The sequence below is a fragment of the Typopeltis vanoorti genome, chromosome 6, assembly GCF_054136105.1.
Source record: "Typopeltis vanoorti isolate ZY-2024b chromosome 6, IOZ_Tvanoo_1.0, whole genome shotgun sequence".
Taxonomy (NCBI): Eukaryota; Metazoa; Arthropoda; class Arachnida; order Uropygi; family Thelyphonidae; genus Typopeltis; species Typopeltis vanoorti.
Genome location: NC_143554.1, coordinates 52,275,387 through 52,297,024, shown reverse-complemented (window position 1 = coordinate 52,297,024; position 21,638 = coordinate 52,275,387). Strand labels below are relative to the sequence as shown.

Below are 21,638 nucleotides of genomic sequence, written 5' to 3'. Positions count from 1 at the left end.
AAAGAACTGCAAAGTCATAGTGTAGAAGAAAAACGTGACAGGAACAAAATATTATTATCATTATCCAGGCCACCATAGAGTCAAAAGACTAATCATGGGAGGTCATGTTTACGAAACACAAAGTTTATCATACCACTCCAATGACCGTTCCTGCTCTAACCACTCTCTCAGGCAATGCATTCCACGGTTCAACCACCCTCCATGCAATGAAATCTCTCCTCACCCTCTTGCTCACAGCTTCCTTTTGTAACTTCCAGCGATGGCCCCTTATCACTGCTCCTTCCTGCCGTTCCACCAAGTGAAAGAACACCCGAAAGTCTACCCTATAACTGCCTCTCAACACACTTCAAAAATCTCGATCATATCACCTCTCCTTCTATCCACCAAACTCTGAGGTCCACATTCCCTCATTCAATCCTCTTAACTGACATTGTACAGTCCTGAAACCATCTTTGTTATCTGCCTTTGTACCCTTTCCACAGTTAATTTATATCCTTCAAATCCTGGGGACCAAATCTGAGAACAATAGTTCTAAGTGTGGTCTGATCACGGTCTTATACAACAGAATGATAACTCTTATCTCTGTAGGTCAGCATCCTTCTCAATATTGCAGCAATCCTCTGGATTACCTTCACCACCTTTGCAATATGCTCCCTGAATTTCAGTTTTCTATCAATCATCATTCCCAGATCTCGTCTACTGCTACTTCCTGCAGTATAGCTCCTCCAATCGTGTATGCATCCTCCTATCGATGGATCCCAAACTTCAAAACTTTACATTTTGCTGCATTAAATCGACACCCTCATTCATTTGCCCATCTATCTAGTTTATTCAAATCTTCTTGCAGGGCTGCCACATGTACACTATTATTGATAACCCTACCCAGCTTCACATTATCCGCAAACAACTGAATATCCCCATGCAATCCATTGACAATGTCATTGATATAAAGGTTGAACAATACAGGTTTCAATACTGAGCACTGTGGGTCCCCACTTGTAACCTTCTGCCTCCTTGATATTGCTCCACCATACACAACTCTCTGATACCAATGAGATAACCAATCCTGAATCCATTTGACTAACCCGACATTTAATGTGCTGCAACTTAATATCAGCTTATCATGTGGCACCCTGTCAAACACCTTTGCAAAATCCAAAAAAAAAAAAATGGCAGTATATGCCTTTCCCATATCAACTGCTCTTGTCACTTTTTTTTATAAAAGGCAATCATATTACTAAAGCAAGATCGCCCCTTAACAAATCCATGTTAATTCTCATAGATAACATTACCCTCATCTTACAATGTTGTATATAGTCCCTCACTAATTTCTCCAATACCTTAAATAACTACTGATGACAGACAAACTGGCCTATAATTAGACACTTCCAGTCTGCTACCGCCCATATGCAATGGCATTATCTTACCCTCCTTCCATTCCTTGAGTACCTTTCCGCAGCCATACTTTTATTCAAGAGCCAGGTCAATGGAGCTGTCAGTTCTTTAGCATATTCCCTCAAAACCTGTGGTGAAATACCTTCCAGTCCCACAGCTTTACTGGTATCCAGAATACTCAGTATTTGGAAAACACTCTCCCGTTGCACCTCTAAACCCTGAACCTGCCCTATCCCTCTAGTATTAAAACCTTCTCCAGGATGAAATACTCCAATAAAGTGCTCATTGAACAACTCCATTATGTCCTCTTCATCAGTCACTCTACTCCCATTTTTATCCCACAATGTCATTCTTACACAATCATCTCCCCTCCTACTGGCCACATAGCTAAAAAATTCCCTAGCATTTTTTCTTTGGATCATAGTGACAATCTTTTCTCATATTCCAGTTTTGCCTTCCTCACCATACTGGTCACTTGCCTGGCCTGGGTCTTATATTCTTCGTGTATCTGCCCTCCACCCCTCTCCTTATATCTCTTCCATAATCTCTTTTTCAACTGCTGTTCCTGTTTGATATTGTTTGTCATCGACTTTACACCAAATTGTGTCCGCTTCTTCACTTGTGGAATACAGCTTTCTAATGCTGCTAACAAATATTCCTTCACAATTTCCCAAGCACTAATGATATCCTGCCTTCCAATTCTGCCCTCCATGGAACTGCCCCTAGTTGATACCTGAGACTATTATAATCACCTGCCTTATAATTCCACATAAGTTCCCTTTTCTTTGATACACTTGCATGTCTATTCATCTTCCAAGTCAAAACCACATGGTCACTCTCTCCAACTGGTGGGAGAGATGTCATCTCACTTATTATCAGCTCTTCTGACACTATGACCAAATCCAAAACTCTTGAACCTCTTGTTCCCTCTATTATCTTGTTCCCTCTTGAAGGGGGCGCTAGTGGGCCAAGTACTGCGGACGTGTTTTGAAGAGCTGATTCAGATAAGTTTTTACTAGGAATAATTAAGTATATATGCGTAATTGTTTGAGTAAGAGCGGCTGTAAACGTTGTACGCTACCGGTATTATTAGTGTGGGTTTTTTTTTCTTGTCTAAACTAAATTACGAAATCGTTATTATTAGACCTATAACCGGCAGAGAGAAAAAAAAATGGCGGCGCCATTGTCATTCCATGATTTGAATGTAGATTTCAGTCGTTTCGTTAAGTGTGAGGTCTGTTATATGTATTCCTTCGATTACATAAATGATTTGTGGATGTTTAGTGCGGATGGAAGAAGGGTGTGTGCGAAGTGTGACCTGAACGAAGAACTAATGAATGCGAATATGAAATTGATGACAGAAAGTGCTAGTACCGATTGTATCGCGATTGCACGTTTGAAAGAAAAGGATAGTGAGCAAGAGAAGCGAAAAAATGTTAAAAAATCAGGAAAAAAGAAAAAGAGCGATTTGACAACCGTAACGGATGTTAAAAGGGACGAAAGTGAGGTGGAAAGAAACGAAATTGAGAGAACGAATGAAAGTAGAACTTGCGTAATGCAGAAATCGCAAGTAAAAAAAATCGAAAGAATAAATGATGGCGAAAGTTCGACGCATGTTGGACGAAAGTACTGAAACAAAGAAAGATGAATGACAGTAAAAGTGAGAAGAATGATAGCGAACGTTGGACGCATGTTAGTCCGAAAGTACGGAAACAAAGAAAGATAAATGAGAGTGAAAGTGAGAAGAATGATAGTGAAAGTTGGACGTATGTTGGACCGAAAGTACGGAAACAAAGAAGGATGAATGAGAGGGAATGTGAGAAGAGGGGGTCGAGAGTTAGAAAGTTAGAGAGATTTAATGATAGAGAGAATGTGTCGCGAGGTTCGGAAAGTGAATTAGATTGGATGAGGCAAGAAATGAAATGGATGCGGAATGAAATTAAGAGAATTCAGGTCAAAACTATTACAATAAATCATGATGGCATGAAAGAGTTAACGAAAGATGAGCGAGTGGCGTTGTATGGAGACTCCATTATTAAAGGTGTGCTAGAGGATAAAATGCACAAGGTGTGTTTTCCAGGCGGTAAAATAAGTAGAGTGATTGAGGCATTGGATATGAGGCGGGAGCGAGCAAAAGAGTTAATTGTATTAATTGGTACAAATGATTTGAGAGAGAACAAAGAGCATGTCAAAATGAATGTCAAGAGACTGCTTGGAAAGATAAAAGAGAATAGTGTGACAGGAAGGGTGGTCAGTGTGTTGCCTAGGTATGATTGTGGTGAAATGAGGCGGAGAGCAAGGATTATGAATGGTATTCTGGCTGAAATGTGTGAGGAGACGGGAGTACAGTTTGTTAATGTGTGGAATGAGTTTGAGGGACGAAGTGAGCTGTATGGGAGCGATGGACTGCATTTGAGTGGTTATGGTGTGAGTCGCTTGGAGAGACTGCTGCTGGAAGGTAGAGAAGTGAATAGAGAAAATGAATCAGATCGAGAGGGGAGTGATGTGGAAGAGCAGGAGAGTAAGACAGGAGAGATTGAAGAAGTGGAAAACAATGGAGAGGTGAGTGGTATGAGTATAGAAAATGAGAGAATGGGTGTGCAAGAGGAGCAGGGAAACGGGGAGGCTCAGGGTGGACAGGGATACACAGCGTGAGAAAGGTGGATGCTCCAAGAGGAGGTGAGAGCATGTGTAGGCAGGAAAGTAATGGGATGACCAGGGATCAAGAGGAAACAGATGTTGTTGCAAAGGGTTCTAAAATGAAGAAGCAGAAAGAGAAATGGCCCCAGTTCAGCATGAAGAGAGCACATCGAGTGAATGGTATCAGTGGAACTAGCTGTAGATCCAGAAATGAGTTGTGTTTGTATACCAATGCTAGAAGCATAAGAAACAAGGCGAATGAAATGGTTGCACTAATTGCGTCTGTGCACCCAGAGATTGTCGGAATAAGCGAGACATGGTTAGATGAGGATGACATCCTGACAGGAATAGAGATGGAAAGGTATGATGTGTTTCGTGAGGATAGAAGGGATAAAAAGGGAGGGGGAGTGCTATTGATGATAGAGAAAGAGTTATGTCCATACAAGGTAGAGATGCAAGAGGGAAAAAGGGCCAGTGGTTTTGAGGCAGTATGGTGTGAGATAGAGGTGAATAGAATCAAATACTTGGTGGGATGTTGTTATAGACCTGGTAATGTGGATGGTGGTGATAGTGAAATGTATAGTCAAATAAGCTAAGGAAATAAGAAAAGGGTGATCATTATGGGTGATTTTAATTATGGCAATATAGACTGGAATGAAGAGATAGCGACTGGAAGTAAAGAAAATGAGTTTCTTGAGTTTTTGAGGGATAACTACCTCAGACAGTATGTAACAGAGGGCACACGAGGATTAAGGGTCTTGGATTTGGTCATCTCATCGGAGGATGTAATTATAAATGAGGTGTCAAATCATCCACCAATTGGTGAAAGTGACCATGAGGTGATTACCTGGGTGGTTGCCAGCAGTGCAAGGACCCCTGTGAAAAAAGGGTATATGTGGAACTACAAGGGGGGTGATTATGAAGAGCTCAGGAGACAGCTTGCAGATGTAGCATGGAATGAGGAGTTAGCTGGAAAAGAGATCAATGCAGCTTGGGGGATTTTCAAAAACTATTTAGTAGATGCAATGTCTAAATGTATACCATGGGTGAGAAGGTTAAATAAGGTAGGTGTGAGATGGATGAATAAAGAGATTAAGCATGCAATACAGAAAAAAAAGGCATTGTGGAGACAGCATAAGAGAAGTGGAAGTAACCAATTTCATGAGGTCTACAAAGACCAGGCAAGGAGGGTGACTTGGTTGGTGAGAGTAGCTAAAGAGAGGTATGAACAGCAGTTAGCTAATGAAGGCAAAAAGAATCCTAGGGAGTTCTTTCGATATGTAGCCAGCAAAAGAAAGAATGATTATGGAAGGATGACATTGATTGGAGGAAATGGTATAAAGACAGCTGTTGCAGAATGTATTGTGGAGATACTTAATGAGCAATTCATAAAGATCTTTCAATCTTGTGAATGTGACTTCATGGAGAGATTAAGAGCAGTTGATGATGGGGAGGAGAGACTGACTGTAAGTGAGCAAGAGGTGTTTGGGGAGTTGAGTAAACTAGATGTAAATAAGGCTGTGGGACTTGATAATATATCACCACGTATTCTGAAGGAGTGTGCTAGAGAGGTGACACCTGCCTTGACATATTTTTTTTAATACGAGTCTTGCACTTGGTCAAGTTCCTAAAGAGTGGAAGGAGGGCAAGATTGTGCCACTTCATAAAGGAGGTGATCGAACTCAAGCATCAAACTATAGGCCTATCTGTGTGTCAGGTGTTGTGGTTAAGTTGTTGGAGAAGCTTGTGAGAACTAGGATCCAGAGTTGGGTTGACAACAATGGTATAATCTTTGATGGACAGCATGGATTTGCTAAAGGGAGGTCGTGTTTTAGTAATCTACTTACTTATTACAATAAAGTGACTGCTTCCTTGGACAGAGGAGAAGGATACACAGTAATATACTTGGATTTTGCAAAAGCTTTTGATAGAGTACCTCATGAAAAGTTGACAGTCAAACTGGAGCAGATGGGGTTGGATATTAGATTAGTGCATTGGATTGGAGACTGGCTATCTGATAGGTATCAACAAGTTGTGTATGGGGGTGCAATATCCAGGCAAAGGAAAGTCACTAGTGGAGTGCCTCAGGGGTCTGTTTTAGGGCCATTACTATTTAACTTATATATTAATGATATTGGTGAAGATTTGGATGGAGATATTCAGTTGTTTGCAGATGATGCAAAGTTGGGACGAACCATAAAGAGTAGTGAAGATGTTGTGGCCTTGCAAGAAGACTTGAATAAATTGAGTGATTGGGCAAGCAAATGGGGATGCGAGTTCAATGTTGCAAAATGTAAGGTTTTAAAATTTGGAAAACAAAGATGGGATGCAGAATTTATGCTTGGTGAGAATATATTGTTGGAAGTAGAGGAAATAAGAGATCTGGGGGTGATAGTGGATAAGGATCTAAAATTTAGGGGACACATCGCCAAAATTGTGAAGACAACACAAAGACTTCTGGGAATGATGCGGAGGACACTGACATGTAGAAGTAGGGAGATACTTGTTCCAATGTATAAGGCTTTGATTAGGCCACACTTGGACTATTGTGCCCAGATTTGGTCACCGGGTTTTCAGAAGGATGAAGAGATGTTGGAAAGGGTCCAAAGGCGAATGACTAAGGTAGTTTCTGACCTCTGGAATGTTGAGTATGAGGAAAGATTGAAAAGATGTAATTTGCAGAGTCTCGTGGAGAGAAGGAAGAGGGGAGATATGATAGAGACCTACAAGTTGGTAAGGGGTTGTTATAGGATCAATGGTGGAGAAGTTCTACAGAGAATAGTGGGAGATCAGGGGAGAACCAGAGGTCATCCCTGGAAACTGTATAAGGAGGGTGTGAGTAAGGGAGTGAGAGGCAGGTTATTTTCGTGCAGAGTTGTGAGTGATTGGAATGCCCTGCCTGAGAGCGTGGTGTCTGCAAGTAGTTTGAATGTGTTTAAGACACGTTATGATGAGATGTGTGTGTAAGATAAAAGGACCTCCTAGATGAGTCTTTGACTCCATGAGGTCTTGTTTTAATAATAATAATAATTACATGTTGCCTAAGACATCTGTCCCTCAAGAATTTTAGAAATTCCATCCCCTTATTACTACATGTATTTTTCTCTTCCCAGTTTATATTGCTGTAGTTAAAATCTCCCATAATAATCATTCTTTTTGCACTTGCCAAGCTCAAATGCCTAAACATCTTCTGCTCTCCTCCCTCTGTGCTCCCTGGTTTGTAGCAACACCCCACAGAAAAAAATGAACAAGTTAAAAAGAGAGAGAAATTATAAAAGGAAATATACTGAAGAATTATGTGGAGACGCAGAACAAGCTGCAAGGAACAATGACTCCAATAAACTATATGAGATAACAAGAAAAATAACTGTGAGGAAAAAGATGAGAAAAGAAAAATAAACAAAAGATTAATACAGAAATTTACTGACTAGGGAAAAGCTAGAAAAAAAAAAGATGGGTTGAATATTTTCAGGAAGTATTGGGCAACAAATCTATGACACAGGAAGAAATACTGCCAGAGAACATTTATTTATGCTTATGGCTACATGAAACTGGTAAGTGAAAAGTACAATCACAATTTCCAGAAACAAATGATGAAAATCTTAACATATAAAAGTTCATTACATAAAAGGCACAACCTGCTTTGTAAGTCTTTCCTTTTTTTTTAAAATAAAGCAACAGTAACTTGTCATAATCAAGCCAGGGACAATTATCGTCCTGTTGCAATAAGTATGAAAAGGCTGCATGTTCTCACAACACTTCACAACATAAATGTAGCTGTATCCGAAGTTTAATCATCATCATCTTCTAACACGAGGAGGAGTTCTGCTGATACTATGACGAGGACCATAAGAGTGACTATGAGAATAACATCTTCGTAGTGAGACGGAACCATGATCTTCTGTTTCCTCCATAACCACTGCCACCGCCATACCAACTACAGGTCAAGGTCCAGGCTGGAAAGCCAATTCAAGGCCTCATCTGTCACCTTGTGGATGTCCTGTAGACCACCACCGTGAAATTGGCGCCTTGGGCAGACGTACACAATATGAGTAATCATCTGGGCCAAGGGAGAATAATCACAATAAGGGTGATCTGACAGTTCCCATTTATGTGGAAGGTGGCTACATCTACCTTGACTAGTTCTGTTCCTATTTATTGATGACCAAAACAGAAGAAGATATAAAAAACAAAATACAAAAAGCTCAAAGTATCTTCAATACAATGAAAAACATATGGAGAGGTAAAGAACAAAACTTAAAAACTAAAATAAGGCTTTTCAATGCTAATGTTAAAACTATTCTACTACATGGATCGAAAACCTGGAAATTAACTAAGGAAAATACAAACAAACTACAGATACATGTCTAAGAAAAATATTGGGAATATACTGGCCAAGATAAAATTTCAAATACTGCATTAAAAGGAGAGAACAAACCAATGCAGTACTGCAACAGATATTTAAAAAAAATAAAATTAAATAAAATTAAATTAAAAAAAAACACAACTAACTACCTTATCTACACCGAAGTCATGTACTGGCCACTACCATCACTAGTATTTTCACAGACAATCACAAACATTCATGCCCAGAGTAGGATTTCGAACCTGCAGCCTTTTGGCTGAAGAGCAGATACGCTAACCACTTGGCCAACCAGACCGGCATGTATATGCCAGTATGATGACCTATATTTTTTCCTTAAATTTTCTAGCATTATTTTAAGAACTATTCATATCTATTCAAATAATTAATCAATTCACTGAACTTCCAATAATTTTTAACACTAGTGCTGAATATTACCGTTTATATATATTGGATAATTTCAATTTTTATTTCTCCTCCAGATCAGTCATCAAAAATAAAGAGAAAAAAAAAATTAAAGCTATGTGGGAGTTGTTCTTAAGATAAGTCTCCATATGTTTGACAAATTAATGCAACCATATTTCTTCAGGTTCGGAGATTTCTTCACAGCTATGGCTGACTCAAAAAATAATCTTTTGAATTTCTAACGACTTCTATATAGCACGTTACTTTTCTTCCTTCTAATCCTGTGTGAAGGGATGTCCAAAGCGTAGTCTAGCAGTCGTGACTTTCCATAATAATGGTAGCAAATGTACAGGGAGGTCATAAAATAACTTTCCCTCTTTGGAGGCATCTGCATCTGTAGCTAAAACCAATAAATGGAATGAGACCAAATTTTATATCGAAGAAGGCATGAGGAGATGATTTCTGCGAAATAGATTTAGTACCAAAAATCGCTGACAGGGGAAATTTTGGTGCTGGTGGAGTCAAAAACAAGCTGATAATTACATTAAAGGCAGATAAAATGGAATAATAACATTTCGACGGTGTAAGCGACAGCCGCATCACTCATTCCAGCTGGATATGTGGCGCATTACAATGATAATAAGAATAATAATAATTAAACTAAAACAACAACTTGGACTCACAGGAAATAATGTTTTATTCATCAGAATCAGGGTCCCCTGGACCACATACATGATTTTCAACGTGCTGACCTTTCTTGTGTATAAAAAATTGCATCCAGTGTGCGACATGCTCTACAGCTGAGCGTAAGGAGTTGGAATGGATGTTCATAACAGCCCATTTTATGTTCTCTTTCAAGACATGCAAGCTGGGAATGCCAGCAACATACACAACGGATTTCAAATACCTCCACAGCCAAAAGTCACAGAGTGATGTCCGAGGATCGAGGCGGCCATGCCACCGGAAAGAACTGATTGATAACCCTCTCATTACTGAAATGTTGGCGTAAAAGGTGCTGTACTGAACGTTCTATGTGTGGCCATGCTTCATCCTGCATAAAAATTATGGAGTCCAAACACTGTCTTTGCTGCAATACAGGAATGACAAAATTTTCCAGCATTCGTCGATAAATCTCTCCAGTAATGGAGCAGGGCTACAGGACCTGTAGGGGTAATACGCTCAAAAAAGAATGGTCCTATTATGAAATCGGCTGTGAAGCCACACCACACGGTTACTTTTAGAGAATGCAGCAGTACTTGCTGGATCGCTTGGGGATGTTCAGATGCCCAAATTCTGCAGTTGCGAGTGTTGACCGACCCATTCAGATAAAAATGAGCCTCATCACCCCACAATATTCCCCAAGGCCAGTCATTGTCGACCTCCATTTGGGCAAGAAACGTTAGCACAAAGGTCATGTGCTTATCATAAACTGTGGTAGTTAGTGCTTGCACACGACTGAACTTATACGGATAGAAGTAAAGCATTTTCAGTAAGATTTTCCAGACTGTACCATAAGCCATATCAAGTTTGCGAGCTATAGCACGAGCGCTTGGACCAGTACTGGTCCCTGTGTCATCAAACACCACAGTAGCAACGTCTGTTACTGTCTCTTCTTGCACTGCTTTCTGTCCACTGCCAGGTCTAACTCCTAGTGATCCAGTTTCTTCAAACTTCTAAATCATTACTCTCAGTACTACAGCTGACATAGGACCTGTACGCAGGTTATGAGGCCTTCCAAATTCCAAAAGGGCTGCTACGGCATTGCACTGTTTAAGGTAAAACAACTTAACAAGTAAAGCATGCTGGGGCAAGATAGGATGCATATTGAGCACAATTCATTAGTCATTTGAATAACTGCCTGAACGTTCCCAATCCCTTTTTAAGTGGAATTGGTGGTGCTGCTGTCACGTACGCACAGTAAAATTTGCATAATCCTTTTTACCTGCATTTACTGCAAATATTTGACTGCTTTTGGCTCTGCCAGTGCCAAAATTTCCCCTATCGGTGACTTTTGGTACTAAATCTTTTTTCGTGGAATTCATCTCCCATTACCTTCGAAAGTCTCAATATAAAATGTGGTCTCATTCCGTGTATCCTCCAATGAGGGAAAATTAATTTATGGCCACCCTGTATTTTTTATGTTCTTCCAGGCAGATGTTAACAGATCTTGCTGTCTGACCATAGCAGGCCAATTCACGCAGAACTTCATACACTCCCCTTAGGCAAGTGGATCGGAGTTGCTAATTTAACATGAGGTTTGAATGTGGTGTGAAGGCCATGTTTCATTAGTACTTTGGCTATCTTTTCTGATGTACCTCTGACAGAGGGAATAGAAATAACATGTTCTTGTGTATTAGAGGAGAGAGAAGTAATGGGACTATGTAGTATTTTATCTATTTTGTAGGAATTGTAGCTGTTGGCCAAGAAAGTATGGTGCAGATATTTGAATTCTGTGGACAGAGCTGTATCATTAGAACAAACGGCTCTGGCTTGAGTAAGTCTTTTTAAAATACTATACTGTTGAAATAGATGATGATGCAATTGTTTATATAGATATTTTCCCATGTGTGTGCTGGCTTTCTGTAAATGGAAAAACAAAGCGATCCATCTGAATGGTGGGTGACTAATGTGTCAAGAAAAGGTAAGCAGTTATTAGAATGTTTTTCTACTGCGAAATGGATTTTGAGGTTTGTTGGCTGTTTAGGTTGGTGAAAAACGCATCCAGAGTGTCTTGTCCATGGGGGGCCAAATGGCAAACAAGCATCTAGCATAACCAAACTAGAGGCTTGTTTATAGCTGTGGTAAGCACTTTGTTTTCAAAGTGTTCCATGTAAAAGTTTGCTCAAGTGTGGAGAGGGGGAGAACACATAGAAGAACCATTAATCTGTTTGTAGATTTTTCCTTCGTACATAGGAAGGAAAAATCTACGAATATCATGTAATGTCATATGCATACATAGTCTTTATTACATAATCTTCATCATGTAATGTTATATGCATATATAACAAATTCGAATAATTCAAAAGGTATTCAGGGGAAATTTTGACTTGATCAAATCAAGAGTGTCTATTAGTGGAACAATAATAAATAAAGAAGTGACATCAAAACTAACTATTATATCTGAATTTTTTAGGATATGATTTTTAACTAGTGATTTGAAATGGATTGAGTTTTTCTTACAAAAGTAGAGGAGTTCCAGTAAGGGAGACAAGGCACTTGGATAACTGTTGGGCAAGTTTGCAAGTGGGACTCTCTATGCTATGGACTTATAGGGTGTACAGCAATGTTTCTCAACATTTTTTGGATCATGCCCCACCTAAACGTCTCAAAGATTTTGATGCTACCACCCCCTAGCATAATAATCAGCCAAGTTCTGAAAAAGTATAATATAAATATGTACGTGTACATTTTTAATTGAACAAAAGCTTTTGAACAAAAATCCTCGAGCTTTTTACGTGCCATGTGCTACTCATACTCTAAATTTAATCTTTAATGATGCTGCCAAAGTGAATGCAGATACAATTAGTTTCCTTGCAATTATTCAAGAAATATACAATTTCTTTTCATTCTCTTACAAATGTTGAGCAATCCTTTTAAAGTTCGTAAAAAATTTAACATTGAAACAGCCATCAGAAACGCGATGGGAAAGTAAAATTAATGCAATCCACTCTCTATTGAAAATTTTAAAATATTCTTACAAGAGTATCGATCAAATACAAATTTTAAAGAAGTTCTAAAAATGGCAAAAGAACCAAGTAAAGGTGAATGGAGAACAAGAATTTAAAACTGGTACAAAAGTTCGACGACAAAAGAAGACGCGACAATTTGACTACGAGCATCATGATGAAATGCCACAATCACCAGAAGATCAATTTAGAGTGAATGTGTTTTATACACTTCTAGATGTTTCAATGTGTTCATTAATAGAACGTTTTCAACAACTAAAAACATATTATGATAATTTCAATTTCTTGTATAGATTACTACAAACGAATAATGAAGATTTACAAAAAAAATTGTGACGATTTAGATTCTCTTGAAGGATGGTGACAATAAAGACGTAAATGCAATAGAACTATATGACGAGTTATGTGCTTTCCAGGATATTTTTCGGAAGGATAATTTAAATATTCATTTAAAGCCTATTTAAGAACAAATATGTCACAAAAGCGTTTTGCCGTTAATAGCTATTGAAAATGATATATGTGCGGAATTAGACATTAAGACCATTATTTGTAATTTTGTGAATATGAAATCAAAAACCCTAAAATTTTAATGAAAACAATTTCAAGTATATTTATGTAATTTAATTTATTTTCTGTTATTCTGTAAAAATGTTATTTTTTGAATACTTATATTAAATATTGAGGAGAGCAGACCTCCACATAGCCTTTAAAGGAATGCGGAGAACCGACCAGGGCTTCTGACCTAATGTCCAATCCTCACCTTCTAGTGGTGCACATTGTTCGGTATCTACTTGGATACTGAACGAACAAGGATGGGCAGGGAATTTGGGATTTAGCCGACCAAATTGTATTCTTATTGGTTAAAATAAAAAAAAATAAAAAATGATGGTACAATATGACAAAATTTCTTGCTGGATGGGGCATCGCCCAGTTAAACAAGCAACCCATTGTTTTTGCCAGGGAACCAGGGTGAACAGTGAAAAGTCAGCTACTGGAACAAATCTGAAAACACACCCCAACACAACCAGAGTTAAAGATCAGTACTATCAACATAAGAAGCCTGAATGGCAAAGAAATGGAGCTAGTGGAGGAATTAGATAAGTACCAGACATAATAGGGGTGACTGAAACAAAAAAGACAAAAACTGGTGAGATCTTTCTGATCAATAAATACAAAATGTTATATTCAGGCAATGACAATCAAGGAAAAGAAGGAGTAGCCATAATATTCAACAGAAAATATGAGGCTCATCTTCTTGAATGGCAGGCAGTGTCAAGTAGAGTGGTTTGGGCAAATATCAGAATGTGGAACTGGACAATGAGACGCATTTGTGCCTATGGTCCCACAGAAGGTTCTACTAAGGTAGAAATGGAGGAATTTTTTTAGGCTCTAGAGAAAGCAACTGACACAATGAAAAAGAAAAAGTTGGTCCTTGTTGGGGATCTAAATAGCAGAGAAGGAAGTGATTGTCAGACATACAAAAATGTTTTGGAAAAATTTGGAGAAAAGAGCAAAGCCAATAATAATGCCAAATAACTGTTGGATTGATGCTCAGGACATGGACTGGTTATTACTAACACAATGTTCCAACATAAAAATGTGCACAAATTCACATGGAGAGAAGAGGCAAGGAATAAGAAAAGTCTCATTGACAATGTTATTGTTGATAGTGATGTTTTCCTCTCTGATGCAGGACACCAGAGTGTACAGAGGATTTGAAATTGGAAGTAATCACTATTTTCAAAAAACTATTTAGTCTTGAGCAGGATAAAATTGAATTTCACATTGAAAAGAATAACATGTAAGAAAGTTTTTAAAGCAAATAAAAGTTGAGCAGCTCTCAGATGTGAACTGTAGACTAAAATACACAAAGTTTATTGAAAAAGTCATATTTTCAAAAATATCTTCTGGATCAATCTTATAGAAACCCTTCAGTAATTTCAATGTCTCAATCATATCACCCCTCCTTCGCCTATCGTCTAATCTCTGCAACCCACAAATCTTCAACCTATTCTCATAAGGTTCATTCCACAGACCTGCTATCATCTTGGTCACTCGTCTCTGGACCCTCTCCACTTCCTCCCCATCACAAAGAAACCCTGGTGCCCATAACTGGGCACAGAAGTCCAGATGGGGTCTTATCAAAGCTCGATACAGAGGAACAACAACTTGTTTGTCGCTGCATGTTAAAGTATTTTTCATAAGCCAAATGATTTGGTGAGCTGTTTTAGTCACTTTTGCAATGTGCCCCCTAAACTTCAACTACCTATCCACCAGCACTCCCAAATCCCTGGCCTCATCAATCTCCTGGAGTACTGTTCCACCAATGCGATATACTGCTGCTATTCTTTTCACCCCAAAGTGCATAACCTTACACTTTGCCACATTAAACTGACATCCATTTTTCCTAGCCCAGTTCTCCAAACTATCCAAATCATCCTGTAAAATTTTGACATCCTGTGCACTCACAATTGCTCTACCCAACTTTGCATCATCAGCAAACAAGTGAACACGTCCTTTCAAATCCTTTCCAATATCATTGATGAACAAATTGAAAAGCAGTGGTCCAAGAACAGAGCCCTGCGGCAATCCACTGGTCACAAGACGTCTTTTTGACTCCACTCCTGAATAAACCACTCTCTGGTATCTCTCCTTCAACCACCCTCCTATCCATCTTACCAACCCTATATCTATCCCCATCTGCTCCAGTTTACTGATTAGGGTTCCATGTGGTATCCTGTGAAAGGCCTTGGCAAGGTCCAGTAGTATCACTGTAAACCCATTACCCCTATCCAGTTCAGCTGTCACTGTGTTATAAAACGTGAGCAAGTTACTGAGGCATGATCTACCCTTCACAAAACCATGTTGTCCCCCATACAATATCCCATTTTCATCTATCCAATCCTGTATTCTTTTCTTGACTAATTTCTCTAAGACCTTGACAATGATTTCTGATATGCTAATTGGTCAGTAATTTACAACAGCAGTCTTGGAACCACCTTTATGCAGTGGAACTATTTTCCCCTCCTTCCACCCGCTCGGGACTAACCCAGACCCGAGACTCAAATTAAACAAAATGGTCAAGGGTACTGACAATTCTTTAGCTGCTTCTCGTACTACACGAGCTAATAAACAATGAACAGTTAACTGGTGATACTGTTTCTGAGGCTATAATTTGTGAAAAAGCGAGGCAATTACATGATGACCTGTTAAAGAAAAACCTTGATACGAGTGGTGATACTGATGTCTTCAAAGCTAGTAGAGGGTGGTTCGAGAAATTTAAGAGAAGCAGCATACCGAGAAGCTGCTGAAAAATATGTGTAAGAATTTAGTAACTATGTAAAGGCTGAGGGTATTCTTACCCAAGAAATGTTCAACTGTCATGAAACCAGCCTATTTTGGAAAAAATTGCCAAAGAGGACCTACATCACTCGGAAGGAAAAAGCACTGCCAGGACACAAGCCAATGAAGGACTTTGCTATGTGGAAACGCAAGTGGGGACTTCAAGGTCAAGCCATTGCTTGTGTACCACTGTGGAGGAGTTAGTGGAAGATCATGGGAATGAGCTCACCATGGAAGAACCAGAACACCTTCAGAAGGAGCAGCAAAAGACAGAGGTGGAGGAAATGTCTTCGGACACAAAGGAAGAGATTGAGGATGTTCCTAGTTCTTTGTTCAAAGAAATGTGTGCAAAATGGGATGAGGTGCAATGTTTTGTGGCAAAATATCACCCTCACAAAGTTGCAGCAAACCGCATCATAAACCATTTCAATGACAGTGCCATGTCTCACTTCAGAAACATTATAAAATGCTGGCAAAAACAAATCTCAATGGATAGGCTTTTAGTGGGACAGAGGCCCAGTGTGTCTCAAGCAGAGTCAAGTAGTGCCAAGAGACAGAAAAGAGAAAAAAACCCAGAAGGACAGTAACCTGTTGTTTTTATGGAAGGGGACTCCCATTACTCACCTCCTTCCACTTATGCCATCAACTCTCCTTCGTATATACAGTTAAAGTGAAGTTAAATTTTCGTTTTTATTTTATCTATTTATTGTGTTTGTTCTTTTTATGTAAGATTTTATGCATTTCATTATGTTTGTATACGATCTTATGCATGAAGTACTATTGTAAAGGTTTAAATAAACAATTGTCTGGGGTTCGGGAACAGATTAATCCATTTTACATTAATTCTTATGGGAAAACAGTTTCAGTTTTCGAACAATTTGGTTTCCGAACAGCCTTCGGGAATGAATTAAGTTCAACAACTGAGGTTCCACTGTATATAATTTATACAGTATATACAATATAAAATAATAAATGACATTGCTTGTGTAATAGTAAGAATAATTAGTTTCACACCTTTAGATCATGTATTTCTGAATGTTCAACTAAGTCATAAATATTTTTTATATTTTATGTAAATATAATAACATTCTTTCTGAATGTCACACTAATAAAATTTTTAAAAATGGCACTTCAGAAAATTTTAAATGAACCTACTTTAAGAAGACCACTCGATCTGAATTATAAGCTCCAATCAGTAGATCTAAAGGAAAAAACAAGAATAACAGTAATGTTAACAAATTTCTTTCTATTTTAGAAAGAGAAAGACAAGGCTTTATTTCCCAACTTTTTATGAGGTATAATCTAGTCTTCCAAAAAAAAATGGTATATGGTTTCTAAATGAAATATTAAAAAGACATAGCACAAGAAGAGAAGTTAATCTAATTTTTTATATCTCCACCCTCAAAAGGTTGCAAACCTGTACATTAGTGAAATCATGGTCAAAGGAATTTTTTTTATTTTTTTATTTATTTTCTTTATTTCTTTATTTATATTTTTACACAGTCTGAACATCCTGTTCTAGAGAAGAAGCATGCCATTTTTTCAAGCCACTTCACAGGCCACCAATAAATAGTGATGGTGGTCTCACATTGGGTGATGATATTTTCTCACCTATGGACAAAATGGCTTGATTGAACCAACTTGCTTGGGGAGAAGAGATTACATTAACCACTTGGCCAACCAGACTGGCATTTAACTTGTACTACAGCATTACATTCAAAAAACATAATTTTAAATGATAAATTTAAGTATTTGGAAATAAAACTTTCTTCAATTTTCTGCTTTCCAATGCAGATGTTCCTTGAATCCCATGAAACTCTGGTTGTACTGCACAGCTATTTGACTAGTTATAGCAAATCTGTTGGATTTTATGATCTTTGTCTGCTTCTCAGATCAATGAGCCATTTCTGCCATATGCTCAAGATTGCTTTGATTCTCCTTTTTTTTTTTTTTTTTTTAATCACACCATACTTCAGATACTGACATGTGGCCAGTTTCTGAGGTATAGTGTGAATTGCATTATAGTATGGCAGTTATGTCCAAGAAACTTTTAACAGTCTCTCTGGCAGTATCTGTAAATTCATTCAATGTGAAATTCCATATCTGATAATGCCAAATTCAGAATTCTCTCTCTTCTTGACCTTTCATCACAAGGTTTCCTTGTCACATTCCATAATAATTGCATCTCTACCACTGCTGCATGATTTCTTACAATCCTACTATCCAAACAGAGAAAGAGATATCAAAGTAATTACTGAAAAAAAGTAATCCAATACACACACACACACACACACACACACACACACACACACACACACACACACACACACACACACACACACACACACACACACACACACACACACAGCCAATTAACCTAAAAGAATGCAAGATGTCCAATCTCCCAACACTGGTGATCTTTTTATTAACCAAATTTTCCCTTCATTTAAAATTATATTGTAAAGGTAAATGATTTTTATCATAAAAAGTATTGACCTCTACCTAGTTCATGTGTACAAGTTTCATTCCCTACATTATTTTCTCTCAGGTACTCTCCACTCACAGCATTTGACTCTACAATGTGTCAAGTGGAATAGCAGTCAACAGCCTGTACTCTTCCTTTCCGCTGTTGTAAAATGAGGGTCCTCATTCCTTACTTTGCTCAAAAAATTCTCACTCATCCAATTCTTGGGTTTTCAAAAGGTGGACTAATACTATCCAAGAGGAATTTAAAAAAAAAAAAAAAAGGAGTGTCTTGTGATAAGAACACCCCAGCTTTATTCTCATGATGTATTGAAGCATTCAAACACTGTAAAAACTACTTCAAAAAGGTTGAATATACAAAATACTTATTCAACTGACAGCCCAGCCATGCCTTCTGGTATTTTATGAAGGCCAATTATGCAATTTTTTTTTCCGATCAATGCTTCTGCCTCTGCATTGTCCAGGTGGTACGAGTGAACATATGGATGATACTGGAGATGAATTCCGTGATAACATCCAGGGAATAACTTGGGAAAGTAATTGTTAATAAAAGAAGCGATCAGTCCAGCCATGCCTTCTGTTTTTTTTTTTATCAAGTCCAATTATGAAATTTTTTTCCAAATCAATGCTTCTGCCTCTGTATTACCCAGGTGGTACTAGTGAACATATGGATGATACTGGAGATGAATTCAGTGATAATATCCAGGGAATAACTTGGGAAAGTAATAGTTAATAAAGACGATGCAGAGATACTGCAAGATCTAAACAGACTGGTAGTTTGGGAAGGGGATACTGGATGCTATTTAATGTGTCAGAGTAAAATTATTAAAAAGTTGTAAAAAGAATTTAAAAAAGCAGTCTGTATATTGCATAGTTGTAACTGCAATGCAAGAAACTAATGAGGTTAGGAATATAGGGTCAATGGTGGACAGAGAGCTAAAGTTAAGAAATATTTGAAAAGTAGACAAAATATCCTGAAGGATTACTTGGATATAAAGTAGAGAACGAATGAAAGTAGAAATGGCGTGGTGCAGAAATCGCAAGTAAAAAAAAATCGAAAGTATGAATGATAGCGAAAAAAGAATGACCGATGGCGAAAGTTGGATGCATGTTGGAACGAAAGTACTGAACCAAAGAAAGATGAATGACAGTAAAAGTGAGAAGAATGATAGCGAAAGTTGGACGCATGTTAGTCCGAAAGTACGGAAACAAAGAAAGATATGTGAGAGTGAAAGTGAGAAGAATGATAGTGAAAGTTGGACGTATGTTGGACCGAAAGTACAGAAACAAAGAAGGATGAATGAGAGGGAAAGTGAGAAGAGGGGGTCGAGAGTTAGAAAGTTAGAAAGATTTAATGATAGAGTGAATGTGTCGCGAGGTTCAGAAGGTGAACTGGATTGGATGAAGCAAGAAATGAAATGGATGCGGAATGAAATTAAGAGAATTCAGGTCAAAACTATTAAAATAAATCATGATGGCATGAAAGAGATAACAAAAGATGAGCGAGTGGCGTTGTATGGCGACTCCATTATTAAAGGTGTGCTAGAGGATAAAATGCACAAGGTATGTTTTCCAGGCGGTAAAATGAGTAGAGTGATTGAGGCATTGGATATGAGGCGGGAGCGAGCAAAAGAGTTAATTGTATTAATTGGTACAAATGATTTGAGAGAGAACAAAGAGCATGTCAAAATGAATGTCAGGAGACTGCTTGGAAAGATAAAGGAGACTAGTGTGACAGAAAGGGTGGTCAGTGTGTTGCCTAGGTATGATTGTGTTGAAATGAGGCGGAGAGCAAGGATTATGAATGGTATTCTGGCTGAAATGTGTGAGGAGACGGGAGTACAGTTTGTTAATGTGTGGAATGAGTTTGAGGGACGAAGTGAGCTGTATGGGAGCGATGGACTGCATTTGAGTGGTTATGGTGTGAGTCGCTTGGAGAGACTGCTGCTGGAAGGTAGAGAAGTGAATAGAGAGAATGAATCAGATCGAGAGGTGAGTGATGTGGAAGAGCAGGAGAGTAAGACAGGAGAGATTGAAGGAGTGGAAATGAATGTGGAAGTGAGTAGTATGAGTTTAGAAAATGAGAGAATGGGTGTGCAAGAGGAGCAGGGAAACGGGGAGGCTCACGGTGGACAGGGATACACAGCATGAGAAAGGTGGATGCTCCAAGAGGAGGTGAGAGAATGTGTAGGCAGGAAAGTAATGGGATGATCACGGATCAAAAGGAAACAGATGGAATTGCAAAGGGTTCTAAAATGAAGAAGCAGAAAGGGAAATGGCCCTAGTCCAGCATTGAGAGATCACATCGAGTGAGTGGTATCAGTGGAACTAGCTGTAGATCCAGAAATGAGTTGTTGTGTTTGTACCAATGCTAGAAGTATAAGAAACAAGGTGGATGAAATGGTTGCACTAATTGCGTCTGTGCACCCAGAGATTGTTGGAATAAGTGAGACATGGTTAGATGAGGATGACGTCCTTACAGGAATAGAGATGGAAAGGTATGATGTGTTTCGTGAGGATAGAAGGGGTAAAAAGGGAGGGGGAGTGCTATTGATGATAGAGAAAGTTATGTCCATACAAGGTAGAGATGCAAGAGGGAAATGGGGCGAGTGGTTTTGAGGCAGTATGGTGTGAGATAGAGGTGAATAAAATCAAATACTTGGTGGGATGTTGTTATAGACCTGGTAATGTGGATGGTGGTGATAGTGAAATGTATAGTCAAATAAGCCAAGCAAATAAGAAAAGGGTGATCATTATGGGTGATTTTAATTATGGCAATATAGACTGGAATGAAGAGATAGCAACTGGAAGTAAAGAAAATGAGTTTCTTGAGTTTTTGAGGGATAACTACCTCAGACAGTATGTACAGTATGTAAAGTATTAAAGTATGTAACAGAGGGCACAAGAGGATTAAGGGTCTTGGATTTGGTCATCTCATCGGAGGATGTAATTATCAATGAGGTATCAAATCATCCACCAATTGGTGAAAGTGACCATGAGGTGATTACTTGGGTGGTTGCCAGCAGTGCAAGGACCCCTGTGAAAAAAGGGTATATGTGGAACTACAAGGGGAGTGATTATGAAGAGCTCAGGAGACAGCTTGCAGGTGTAGCATGGAATGAGGAGTTAGCTGGAAAAGAGATCAATGCAGCTTGGGGTATTTTCAAAAAATATTTAGTGGATGCAATGTCTAAATGTATACCACGGGTGAGAAGGTTAAATAAGTTAGGTGTGAGATGGATGAATAAAGAGATTAAGCATGCAATACAGAGAAAAAGGGCATTGTGGAGGCAGCATAAGAGAAGTGGAAGTAACCAATTTCA

The 21,638-nt window shown here is 38.5% G+C and overlaps 1 protein-coding gene across 1 annotated transcript in view; it reads right to left on the bottom strand.

Moving 5' to 3' along the window:
• Nucleotides 1-21,638, bottom strand: part of LOC150105451 (integrin alpha-PS2-like) — a 536,973-nt gene that overhangs the window by 222,742 nt on the left and 292,593 nt on the right. The window contains exon 14 of the mRNA XM_090394825.1: nucleotides 16,987-17,032. Coding sequence (XP_090250951.1) covers nucleotides 16,987-17,032 — 46 coding nt within the window. The remainder of the gene's footprint in view (nucleotides 1-16,986; nucleotides 17,033-21,638) is intronic.